The sequence below is a fragment of the Harpia harpyja genome, chromosome 3, assembly GCF_026419915.1.
Source record: "Harpia harpyja isolate bHarHar1 chromosome 3, bHarHar1 primary haplotype, whole genome shotgun sequence".
Lineage (NCBI taxonomy): Eukaryota > Metazoa > Chordata > Aves > Accipitriformes > Accipitridae > Harpia > Harpia harpyja.
The window spans coordinates 11132561-11145429 of NC_068942.1; the positions used below are offsets into that span (position 1 = coordinate 11132561).

At 44.5% G+C, this 12869-nt stretch overlaps 1 protein-coding gene across 3 annotated transcripts in view; it reads right to left on the minus strand.

Moving 5' to 3' along the window:
• CRYBG1 (crystallin beta-gamma domain containing 1) overlaps positions 1-12869 on the minus strand; it is a 68897-nt gene that overhangs the window by 36544 nt on the left and 19484 nt on the right. For all 3 annotated transcript variants that reach the window (XM_052781395.1, XM_052781396.1, XM_052781397.1), the window contains exons 2-4: positions 8239-9728; positions 500-1964; positions 239-415 (exon numbers count right to left, since the gene is read on the minus strand). In XM_052781395.1, the coding sequence (XP_052637355.1) occupies positions 239-415; positions 500-1964; positions 8239-9728 (3132 nt within the window). The remainder of the gene's footprint in view (positions 1-238; positions 416-499; positions 1965-8238; positions 9729-12869) is intronic.

The following is a 12869-nucleotide window of genomic DNA, read 5'->3' on the forward strand; positions in this document are numbered from 1 at the left end:
AGTCTCAAAATAAGGGCACCAGGAAGAAACATAATCATGTTAATAGATGCCATCTCATTTTTATGTGTAGCCAACATCAGATGAAACTGGTGCCATACCTACATTCACCTCTACGTATTTGTAATCTATGTATGTCCCTAAGAGGGGAAACAAAACAAAACAAAGTATGCACATCATCTATAGAAAATAGAAAAGCTGGGTAACTTTCCAGGCAGATTTTAGACAACACAATACTTACATCCACATCTAATAAACCAGCAGGAACATTTGATTCATATCTGCTTGGCCCTAACCAGCTGGAAAAACTTTTCTCAGGGTTCCCATAGTTGGGCATTTGTAAACTTAGTTCTTTTTTTGCACTATCTGCTTGCATGTACTTCTCCACAAAACTTGGAAACTTCATATCTGAAAGAGACTGAATTGCAAAACCAAAATTAACAGTCATTCAGCAGGTAGACAAAATTTTACATGGTTGCATTTCATGAATGATCTTTATTACCTCAGATTTTTGAGACATGCCAAATGGCCCAGAAGCATCCTGTTGTAAAGGAGGCATCCCTGAGGAGTCAGTTGTAAAAGCTGTTGTGGTGTTATTTACTGAGGTGACAGAAGGATTAAAAAACTTTTCTTTAGATGCAGAAGACAGCAAGCTTGAGAAGAGGGAGCTTTTTTCAAGCCGGGATCTCTTAATTTCACCATCCGTACCATCAATGTTCTCTTTTCCATTTATTTCCTGATTAAAGGCAGGTTCCTCTCTATTACATGATTGCAGCGCTTTGAATATGATACTTTGCTCTGTTGATGCACGCTTGGGCCTGACCCTGGCTATCGTTTCCAGGCTTTGCATTTTAATTTGTTGGGCTGGTAACAGATCCTGTGTTTTTTCCCTCCTCAGTCCCAAACCAAAAGTAAATACACTAGGATCAAATACTTTCTCTAAATTGTCTTCATGAATGGGAGGCATTGCGAAGTGGGGTGCTGGGGACTTGGGAAGTTTTGACCTCTTCTTTTTCTGGGGTAAACAAACTGAGCTGTCCAAGTTTTTTATTGTTTCAGCAAACTTCTTCATGTCGGATGGGGAATCAAAAATGCTATCATCTTCAGCAGATCCATTACAGGTTTTGCCTGGGCTCTCTTGTGTATTGACGTTGTGCTCTGGTATCAATATACTATCTTGACTGCTATCATCATACTGCAGTGCTGCAAAGCTCAAATCTCCGGGCTTTGCCTTTTTATCTCCATTTTCCATCTTCTTAAATTCTGATCTAGAAACCTGATGAGATGGTAGAGGATGTTTTTCATCATTGCAAGGTGATAAAACCTCTGTGTTTGGCAGCGTCTTTTCCTCATTTCTGTGGAATTCTGAGCTTGTGTTATTTCTTTGGTAGGAAGTATCTTGAGCATTTTCACTTTTACTGGGCAAGTGCAAAGACAGTTTAAAAGGTGAACTTTCTTTTTTAGCTGTGGTTAATTCTGGATCGGGTTGCTTCAGAGAGACACCACCAGCATCAATTTTGCTGCTTTGGTTAAAAAGGGATATCGCAGCTTTTACTTTAAGTTCTGTTGTCTTCCCAATATCCTCATAAAAGGCAGAGCCTTCTTCATTTTTGCCTTTTAATTCTGCAGTGCTTTCTTTCTCTGGTGTGCCATTCTCAAATAACTTCTGGCGACTGCTTTGCTTATTTAACGTTTTATCAGGCTGTTCACTTTCCTTAGGTTGTTTTCCAAATTTCAGCTTTGCTCTGCCAACAAATGTGCTTGGTACAGTGCTATTTTTTGAAGCAGGGATGTCAGCAGGCCTCTGGCTCTGGTTAGCGCATTTATTTTCAAACAAGGAAATTTTGTTGGCGATGTTGCTGTTAGTTTTATTAACTGGTTTTTCAAGAGTATCCTGCTCACTTTCTAAACTGTCTTGATTTGTAGGTGCTTTAAAATTCAGCTCTACATTCTTCGGTTTGGCTGGACTACAGGAGACAAAGTGATACAGAGTTACATCTTTGATTAATCTTGAAAAGACTTGTAACAATTTTAAAAACAATAATATGTAGCATTATAATGACATTTTCCATAGTCATATTCAGTTTAAATTTTGGTATTTCAAAAGGAATTAACTAAAAAAGGAGTAACTATACGAATGACAAAAAAAAAAATCAGACACTAAGTAAGGAGAATACATTTCAAACATGTACATAGTTCTCCAATGCTCTGTAAAACAAAAAACACAACAGCCTACAGCATCTGCAATCAAGGCAGAGAACTTAACTATTTATGACTGACAGACATTAATATTTAATAGTGAATAGGCAGAATGAATTATACACATGCAATTCCCTACAGAGTTTAGGAAACAAATCCCAATTCATTAAGGTGATAATGAGTTGGTTAACATTTGAATATACCTCTCCAACAAGTTTTGAAGACATCTGCCCAGATTCTTTGCAGCCCTTACACTGCAGAAGCAACCTTAAATCCAGTGAAAGACCTCTTCTGGCCTCATTAGTGCTGGTGGAAAAGCTAACTGTCCCCAGTCACTGCATCACCACTTGGCTAAGCAAATACCACATGTGAGGACTCTCCCATTTTCTTCAGCTAAAGTCAGCTAACAATTCAAACTGTGTAAACTAACACTGCTGATTTTACAAGAATTGAATCAGGAAACACTTACAGAAACTTCTCCATCAGAGTGGATAGAGAAGCACGTACAAGTACATAGCACATAGTACTCATGTACTATGGCAGAAGGCTGATGACATGCAAGTGAGGGTTTTAAGCCTCCTTCCTCTGAATACCTACATCCAGGAAAAAATTATCTGACCATGTCACTTGCTACTGCAGGAACAGTACAAACAGCTGTGACGATGCAGGGCACATCTTCAAAATTTATCAGTAAGATATAAGGAGTGTCAAGGAGCCCACCATCACCTCAAAGGCAAACCTATTCTCCAAAGAAGAATCTGGAGACACTCAGCAGGGGGAGAACAGGCAGAAACTGCACTACATGAAAACTGATGATGGCGGGAAATAAAAGAAACTAGCTTGCAGCAACAATCTCCAGGGCCTCAAATGCTCTATCAATCAATGGATGATTCTGGTATTTGAGTGCTTTCTTCTTTTTTACCCACACAAACTGTTCACTGAGCTCTCAGACAGCTCTTTAGCCCAAGAAAGAAGCGTGAGGTACAAGTGAGTTAACATGAGCAACCTAAAACCTGGTATCACTCCTTTCTCCTCTTCCTCAAGAGATCCATCCCAAGTACAAACGTAAACCCTACTAAAGCAAGACTCTCCATTGTACAAACTTCTTTTCTTGGGAAAAGCATGAGGAGCAAACTTACTGAAATAACACAAGGAACCCAAAATCAGCTGCCTAAGAATCTATACAGAAAGCAACCGTTAAAAATCACCGTATCTTTTCGGAGAATAATTCCCAACAGTGCTTGCTGTAACTACTAGCCTGCTCACATTGGTTCACAACTGGAAGGCTCTTATGAAGAACATGTCATCAAATAAAAAAGGAAACAGTAAACTTAAAAATGACTGGCCATACTTCAGATAGGTGCTAATAAAACACACTTGGAAAATTTAAGTCTAGAAACAGAAAAAAACTATTCCTGAAATGGGGAAGGCAGGGAGGGAACTATCACGCAGCATAAGAGTAAATCTATTTAGACACCACTTTTCATTTGCAGTATGACTTTTTCCTAAACTTTTCAAAGTTAAATTATTCTTTGATTTTTCTTTTTGGAAAATGAATATAAGTTGCAAAGGACCTCTAAAGGTCAGCTAGTCCAACTTCCTGCTCAAAACAGGGACAGCTTCAAAGTTAGATCAAGCTGTTGAAAGCTTTGGCTGATCAAGTTCCAAGTATCTCCAAGGGTCAAGATTTCACAACCTTACTAGGGAAGCATTGCAGCAGGTCAGCCGCTGTCACTGTGAATTATTTTTGCCTTGGATCCCATTGAAACTTCACTGTTGCAACTTGCTACCATGGCCATTGTCCTTTCACTGCACACCTCAGGGACGAATCTGGCTCTGCCTTCTCTATAATACCTCTATAGGTAGCAAGAGATGATTGAGTTCTACTGTCCTGGTTTCAGCTGGGATAGAGTTAACTGTCTTCCTAGTAGCTGGTACAGTGCTGTGTTTTGAGTTCAGTATGTGAAGAATGTTGATAACACTGATGTTTTCAGTTGTTGCTCAGTAGTGTTTAGACTAATGTCAAGGATTTTTCAGCTTCTCATGCCCAGCCAGTGAGAAAGCTGGAGGGGCACAAGAAGTTGGCACAGGACACAGCCAGGGCACCTGACCCAAACTGGCCAACGGTGTATTCCATACCATGGGACGTCCCATCCAGTATAGGAACGGGGAAGTGGGGGCAGGGATTCGCCGCTCGGGGACTGGCGGGGTGTCGGTCGGCGGGTGGTGAGCAATTGCACTGCGCATCATTTGTACATTCCAATCCTTTCATTATTTCTGTTGTCATTTTATTAGTGTTATCATTATCATTATTAGTTTCTTCTTTTTCTGTTCTATTAAACCGTTCTTATCTCAACCCACGGGTTTTGCTTCTTTTCCTGATTTTCTCCCCCATCCCACTGGGTGGGGGGGAGTGAGTGAGCGGCTGCGTGGTGTTTAGTTACTGGCGGGGGTTAAACCACGACATCTACCCATATCCTTCTCTTCTCTCAGTTGAAGTCAAGGTGCTTCAGCTTCTCCTCATACATGGTATGCTCCAGTGGATCACCTTCTTAATGGCTCACCACTGGGCTCATTCCAATTTGTGAGCATCTCTCTTGTACCAGGAAAAGAGAGCTGGAAGAGGACAGAGGGGTACGACTCGATATAAAGCCCCAGATGCAGCCTCATGAGCACCGAGTACCTCCTCCTTTGACCTGCTGGCTATGCTCCTGCCAACATACCCTGGTACAGGCTTAGCCTTCATCTGCTACAAGGATGCACGACTGATACATGCCGAATTTGCTGTTCACCAGAACCCTTCGTGTCCTTTTCTGATGAGAAAAAGGTACTTATCCTCTCCTACCTGTGTTTTCAAGAGGTACCACTAACAGCCTAGTTATCTTAACAGACTCATTTCCATACCATCCTTTTGTCAGCCTGTCACTTGCACTACTACATGCATTTCAACATAACAACACGTATCTTCCTAATAAAATCCATCTGTCCCTGTATGCCTCAACGCAAGCAAGTTTAATGGTTAATACTGACAGTTATCAGCCACGCCTAAAACCTGTTTTAAATCAACAGCTAACACCTCAAAGGTATAGTTTCAAGCTTTGCAAATTTACGTAGAAACAACCACTTCAGCACTTTGTATTTTACATTCTGCAGTATTTCTGCACAGCAGCAGCAACAGAAAAGCAGCTGAGACCAAAGAGCAATAGAAAGCTCAGCCCTGAAGCTCCATCCACTACAGCTGTCCTCCTCTAACTAATCTTTCCATTACACCTTTTTCCAGACCAAGAAATGCTGATTTTAAATACAGCCAAAAGATGTGCCTTATTGCAATAACTGAGTTTCTAAGCTTGTTTAAAAGGAAGAGATGTTGATTGTGTATCCTCTAACCCTCCCCTCTAGTATGGGGGAAAAGCATTGAAAGATGGATTCACTTAACAGTGCGAACGCTTTCTTACAAACGACCTAGTGTGGCTGATTCCTACTACCCATTGCTGATCTGCAATGTCAGGAACAAGCAGGCACAAGACAAATACTGATGTCCTCCTCTTTGGTTACACCTTGCAGCTAACCTGTGGAAGCAAGCAGTTAAACCTCTCCCAATATAGTCATAAATGGAAGGTGAGTCACATAGTTGAAGCATACTGTCCAAACGACCATGTCAAGCACATAACTGATGCCAAAAAACATTGATGCCAAGACATCAGATTGAGGTGAGCAAAGAAAAATGGCATGTTAACAGAGCAGAATAATTCAACAAGTGGGCATAAATGCAAAGGCAACTACAAACCCATGTCTGAACATCAAATATGACAACTGAAGCCAAGTTTTCCGCTAAGCACACCAAAGTAACTACTGCCTGAGGTTTTATTTGCTGATTAAGATGTACCATCAGCCTCAGTTTAGTCTCGAACCTGATTGCTTCTAGCTTTTGAAAAGGAAACCTAAGTACCCTGTGACTTCTGAGATGCCCGATACACGACATAAAAGGAGAAAAGACAGAAAATGCTATCATTACTTGCAGGGAACCAGCAAAACCAACTTCTTTTAAAATTGTTTCTAAAGAAACTTGACTCCCAGAATTAGCACAATGTCATTAGTAAGAGACATTATGCATTTTTAAGTGAAAACTACTTTGATTATATGAAATCCATCTTATAGGAGGCAAAGGAGTCTGTGAGTAAATGAGTATTTTTCAACCTGAAGTGTGAAGAACTTCATGTGAAGTATCTAACAATTTTTTAATCTTTGAAATTGGAACAGTTATCTGTTTTCTAGTTCAAAGCAATAACAAGAGAACAAAAACACACCTTCCTTTAGTAATGGCACCACCTTTTCCTTTCCCATTTTACAGCAGCTTAATCCACATCCAGGTTTATAGTTCATGTGTTCTGATGAACGACTACAAATTATACCACGTAATCTGACCATATCAATTTGTCTGGCTAAAGAAACTGTCTGGTACTGCGCAGTGACAGCTATCAGATGCATCAGGAACCTTGCGTGCAACACAGCAGTCCCCACCCAGGGCTAAAGTTCTTATAGCAGCAGATAAGGCCAAGACACAGAGTGCCACACACCCCACAGAATCAGGTGAAATAGAACAGGCTGTTTATTCATTAAAATTTAATCTGTCATAAAGGATACTTGTCTATTACTTTTTGAGTATAGCAGAAGGTAATTCATTGTACAGCAAGCCAAGGAGATACCCAGAACAACGAAATCCAGCTATGCAAGCATTTATAAGTTCATCACCACTAATGACAGTGACACAAAGAGAAAAATATGAAAGCTGTCTTTCCTTTGAAGTTGTGAAGATACAAAACTTCAGAGTTTAAGATTTGTGATCTATACTGCCAGAAGGCAAAGCATCACCATGTACAAAACCACCACAATTTAACCTTCAGTACCAGGTGTTTTTAATTCAGTTATGAATTAACAAATCAGATGTAGAGTATTACAAATCAATTGTTCCTAATGCTCCTACACTTCTCAGATGTGGGAAGCATAATTGGAAACATAGGTGTTTCTTAAGCCATAATGTTAAACCTTCACATCCCTCTAACACAACTGAATGACAATTCTGAACACTTGGTGTACCTCAGGTGGACCTATAGGATTCCATGTAGTCTGACACCTATAAATGAATTTAACAGAATGCTGAAAGCAATAGCACATAGTACATAGCCGTGACAATCAAACAACAGAAACGACGAATGTAATAGAATGATTCACTGTAGAAGAGAACGCAATAGAATCCAGGAAATCAATCCCTGGACTCATACTAGTGATTACAGTGAAAGTTATAAATACATCCACTTCTTTCAAATCCTAAGGAAAGCACGGATCACCTCTGTTTGACAGATGACGATTTCTTTGTGTGTAAACCAAATCCTGCAAACTAATATATGCATAATTCTGCAAATGCCTGATGTTATTCACATGCATAAAAATTTACATGATTCATACTGCACATACTTATGAAAGCAACCATACATATTCAAATTTCTGGAGTGTGATTTATCATGTCATTTGAAGGATCAAGTTCTACATTGCATCCTACATTTCTTCATAAAATAATAGCACAACTTATGTTGTTTCAAAGAACAACTTGAACGCATTCCTTATTCAAAGATTTTCACATACAAAATCTTCAACCACATCCTCAGTTCATTACAGATGGCAAAACTACATTAAGGTCAATGACGGACGAGCTAATCTACGCAACAACGGGGGCACTGACGATGATGACAGAGCAGCTTTTATGTATGTTAAATTATTCCATATAATGGAACTGACATACAAAGAAATTCCCTATCCATAAAAAAAAATGGAAAAAAGAATTATTTTTCTAACACATGTAAACTACAGTGCTTGTTAAGTGGCAACTGTAATTATAATTTTTTTTTAAAAGGGCAGTTCTTAACTGAATATAATCTAGATAGATAACTGATACATAGCTACAGAGTTCCTATAGAATCCTAAACACAGATACAGGCAAAATTACAGCTACAAGGGTAAGGTAAACTAGTTTATGTTACTTACAGGCTAATCTTTGTCATGACTGTTCTGGAAGCATCCAAACTCTTCAGCTTCAAGCTGTCTAAATCAGAATTTGTCTGTCTCTCAGCTGACATACACAGGTCTCCATTTTTAATCCCATCAGTACGCAAGAAAGCTCTTCCATCCGAACCATTACCATGCTTTACTGCCTTGGTCTCATTTCTGCTTTCAGCAAACACCAAGGCAGTGTCTTCTGTCTTATCGCCCAAAGAAACTTTGGGAGACTCCAAGCTGTCTTCCCCAAAAGCCACAGGTATAGTTCCCTTTTCCACTGAAGTTCTTTTTGTCACTGAGTTACTCTCTGGTGATGCTAAAGGTTGCCTTTTTGAGGAATAATCTTTTACCTGACCCTTCAAACCAGTAGGGGAAACGGGGACAGCATCTGACTGACTCTTTTTATATGATCTTCTCCTTGCAGGGGTTGTGTTTGAGATCTGCTGCTTGCCTTTGTCAGCTTCAGTTTTAGATGCCCCTTTGTGAGCAGATCCAACTTTTAGGTCCTGATTATTACCTGGGGAAGACGAATTCCTTTCAGGAGTCTGTTGAGGAGACTTCGCTTTTCTTTCCGAGTTTATTACCTTGTCTGAAAACACCTCAGAAGGGACATCATCCTCAAAAACAGATTCTTCTCTTGCAGTAGTCTCAGTCTGGTTTCTCTCTCCATTTGGAATGTCACTAGATGACTGAGATTTTCTCCTTTTTCCAGATCTTTTATTAGCAGATTTTTTATCCATTGTGTCCGAGTCACTACAATTTTCTTCTGATGTAACAGTCACAGGTTCATTAAGGAGTTCGTCTGTTTTTCTTAGATAGATATCAACTGTTAACACTCTAGCAGAATGTGTGTGTTCACTTGCTGCAGATTCCAACTCGTATGGCAAATCCTTTGATTTTGCATGCCCGGGCTCCTCAGACACCCACGTGTTCACGAGCTGCTTGTGGCTTAAGATACTCTTTTCTAAGTCTTCACTAGACAAATTTCTCAAGCTTTTTATGAAATCTGGAGTTGTGGAATTATTTATATCTGTGATGGATTCTTTCTCCAGTTCCAGGGTTTCCACATTCAGACTACTCTCAAAGAAAGAGTTTTTAATGGTTTCACTGCTGCTGCTCCAATCTGCTGACCACTCACTGTCAGAAGAGACTCCCCTACTACTCCATTCTGAAATGGTATCACGATACAGCGGTCCTACTTCCCCACTGAAATTATATTCCTGCGTCTCAGAAACATCACTTACGTTTCTCACTTGCTTCTGTACTTGAGGAGCTTCGTGTCCTTCCTTTATGTGCCTACAGTATATCGGCTGCGCTCTGTGAGGAGAAACTGACCTCTCCCCTTTCCGATGTGAAGTATGTTCTAGTGAACTTTTGACATTTTTCCTTCTCCCCGTACCAAACAAATTTCCAAGTCTTTCCAAAACTGGTTTCTTTTTATTCTCTTCTCTGGAAGAATCTGGAAATTGTGAGGTGGACTATGAAAACAAACAAACATTTGGTTAATGTCAAAATTGTTTCTATAATACATTTGTTTGTATTAGCACCACCTATAAATTAAAAGGATACAGTGAATGGGAACAAAACAGCTTACTGAACAATGCTAACGCTCAAAAAAGAACAAGAAAAACAAAACCCTCAAAAAACAATTAAAATCCCAAGATCCTTCTGTTTGTTTACAAGTATGCTCATCTTGCCTTATAAAACCAGCATTACATGTCCCAAATCTCAAACTTTTGCACAATTAGTTAACGTCACACAAAATAATGCGGGAAAGCATCCTGTGTCTGCAAGACTGGGGACAAACCGCTTGGTCAAAATTTTCCTTGCGAAAACAAGAGTGGGGAGTTCAACCTCCCTTTCCATGCTGGCTGAGTTAGTTTTGACACTTGTGCTGGTAGAGAATAGTTTCAAAGGCTTAAGCTGTATTACAATTCATACATTTCTCATTAATGAACTTCGATAAATACTTGGCTTGTGTTTTGGGGTAGAAACCCCAGAACTATAACAGCCAATGCATCATTCAATGAGCATTACTGGGTCAAATACTGCCCCGGATTACTCGTGGTGAAGTTTTCCCTTACAACTTCTAATTAACATGGTAAACAGGAAACACGCAACAGCATTACCGAGTATACATGCATATTTGCATTTTAATATATTAGCACTTTTTACATGCCGGTACGATGAATACTTGTTTTGAGATGTCTATTTCAAAACACCGGGATTGTTTCCTACTTCGGCGCACCAGACCTCCCGAGGAGAGCGGGTCGCTCTCGGCAGCTCGGAGGCTGCTTCCGCGCGTCTTAAACTTGGGGTTTTTTTTCCCGCAGACGCGGCGACCGCCTGCCAGCGTCCAGCTGTCTCCGCCGCCGCCGAGGGCGGGCCGGGCCGCGCTGAGGCACCCGCGCCCTCCGCGCAGCCCCGCGGCCGCCCTCGCCCCACCGCGGGGTCGGCACGGTCCGCCCCGCCGCCGCTTCCTTCCCCGCGGGGACGGCTACGGAGTGCTGCCGGGCCGCGACCACCTCACCGCCCGCCGCCCCGCGCAGCCCAGCCCCGCGGAGCCGCCGCCCCCGGCCCGCGCGTTACCGGCAGGGAGAAGCCCCCCCCCCGGCTCCGCAGCTGCCGCCGTCCTCCCCCGCCCCAGAACGGGACGAGTGGGAGGAAGGCGCCCCGGCAGACTCTGCCCACCCCCGGCCGCACCGCATCCTCGCACGGCTCCGCAGGTGCGGCCGCCCCGCCGAGCGAGGGGCTCCGACACTCACCGCCCGGCTCGGCTCGGCGGTCCCTGCGCGGAGCTGCCCCACACACACCGCGCCGCTACCCGCGCAGCTGCCCCCGGCGCCAGCTGTCTGGGCGCTCCGCCTCGGCCCGCCCCCGCAGCGCGCCTCGGCCCGCCCCGAGCCCACGCCCCGGCCGCGGGCAGCGGCTCTACCTGGCCGGGCCGCCTCCCTCGGCCGCGGAGGGAGGGGCGGCGGCGGCGGCGGCAGCGCACCGGCCGCCAGCGAGGGCGAAGGCTGAGGGGCAGCGGAAAGCGCGGGAAAGCGGGCGCCCTCGGCCGCGGGCGAGGCCTCCGAGGGGGCGGCGGAGCGCGAGCGGGCGCCGCATCCCGTACGTGCCCCAGCAGCCCGCGCTGCGGCGGCTTCCTTGTTATTGAGGGCAAAACGCCGCCCCGGGCGAAACCGACGAACTTTTGATGTTGAGGGAAAAGCGCCAAGGGTTGAACGAAGGCGGCTCACGCCGCCGCCGCCGCCGCGGCGGCCGGCTGGCTGCAGCGAGGCCTGCCCGCCGTGAACCGGCGCCCGCGCCGGGAGGGAGCCAGCGCTCTGCCTCCGCCAGGGCCAGAGGAAGGGGGCGGCGCGGCCTCCCCCCGACCCCGGCCGCACGGGGGTGCCGGGCCCCAGCACGGGCCCGGGAGTGGGCGTCGCTCACCGCAGCCCCGCGGCAGGACCTGCCCGGGTAGGCGTGCCGGGGCCGGCAGTCGCCTGGGCGGCTGGAGCCTTCGTGGGAGATCTCGGTTCAAAGCCCCGCGGGGCGGTGAACCCGCATTTTCCACCTGGCAGCAGCGGGGCCGGCGGGCGCGGCTGCCTGCCGTCTGTGCCTGCCACTTCGGCCTGCCCCTGGCTGCAGGGGGCCGAGCCGGCCCCGGCCGGGGCGGCGTGAGAATGACTCCGCGGCCTAATGGTGCCGGCGCTCTCCTCCGGCGCTCAATTAGTATTTAATGTTTAATGAATGCTAAACTAGTCCTCTTCTAATTAACGCTTAATTACTTATATGAAGAGGAACAGCTTCAACTGGAAGGACCACGCAAGTCTCACTTCGGTGCTTCAGAGGGCCGGGCGCGGAGGCGGGACAGACACCAGGTCAACCCGCCTGCGGCTGGCCGGGCGGCCCGGCCCGGAGCGCGTCTGGCCCTCTGGCTATTGAAGAAAATAAGTGCGGTCTCTTCCTCCTCCGGGTGAAAAAGGGTTAAGTTCGTTATTTTTTTACTTCATCAACAGGCTAACTTTTGGCCTCTGTTCTAAAGCTCCCCCTAAGAGGAGTTGTGAAACGTGGTTTCGGCTCCAGGAGAGCCCCAGAGAGCCTGCTTACTTACTGCCAGTGAAACAGTGTGCAGCAGCGAGGCTTGCCCGAACACATGAAAAATACAGAAAAACTAGACTGGGGAATATGTAGAGTTAGCTTATCATACTGCAACCAAACAGAAATCCATGGGAACCCTTGTCTTTGTCTACCTTTCTTACGTGTGTTGCTTATGCAACTGATAAGCAACTGTACCACCAACGACATCCTGTGTCCGCACACATAGTGATCTTCCCCCACGGCTTTCAAATAGGCATGTCTATGATCATGACCTTGAGCTTAAGTTTTTGGGTTGTTGGGGGTTTGTGTTTGGGTTTTTTTTTTTCTTTACAGATAGAGAAATAATCTGCAAATGAGAAAATTTGATGTGTTTTTCCCTCCCTTCGCCAACTTTCAACCAGTAGAACCAAAACACTCAATTAAATAAAGAGCAACATTCAGGGCTGCATTGAGTTCATACAGCTCAGACAGTTAAAGTGCTTTAGTGATAACAAAAACAACTACACGTTCCCCTATCAGATGCAAAAATCATGAGT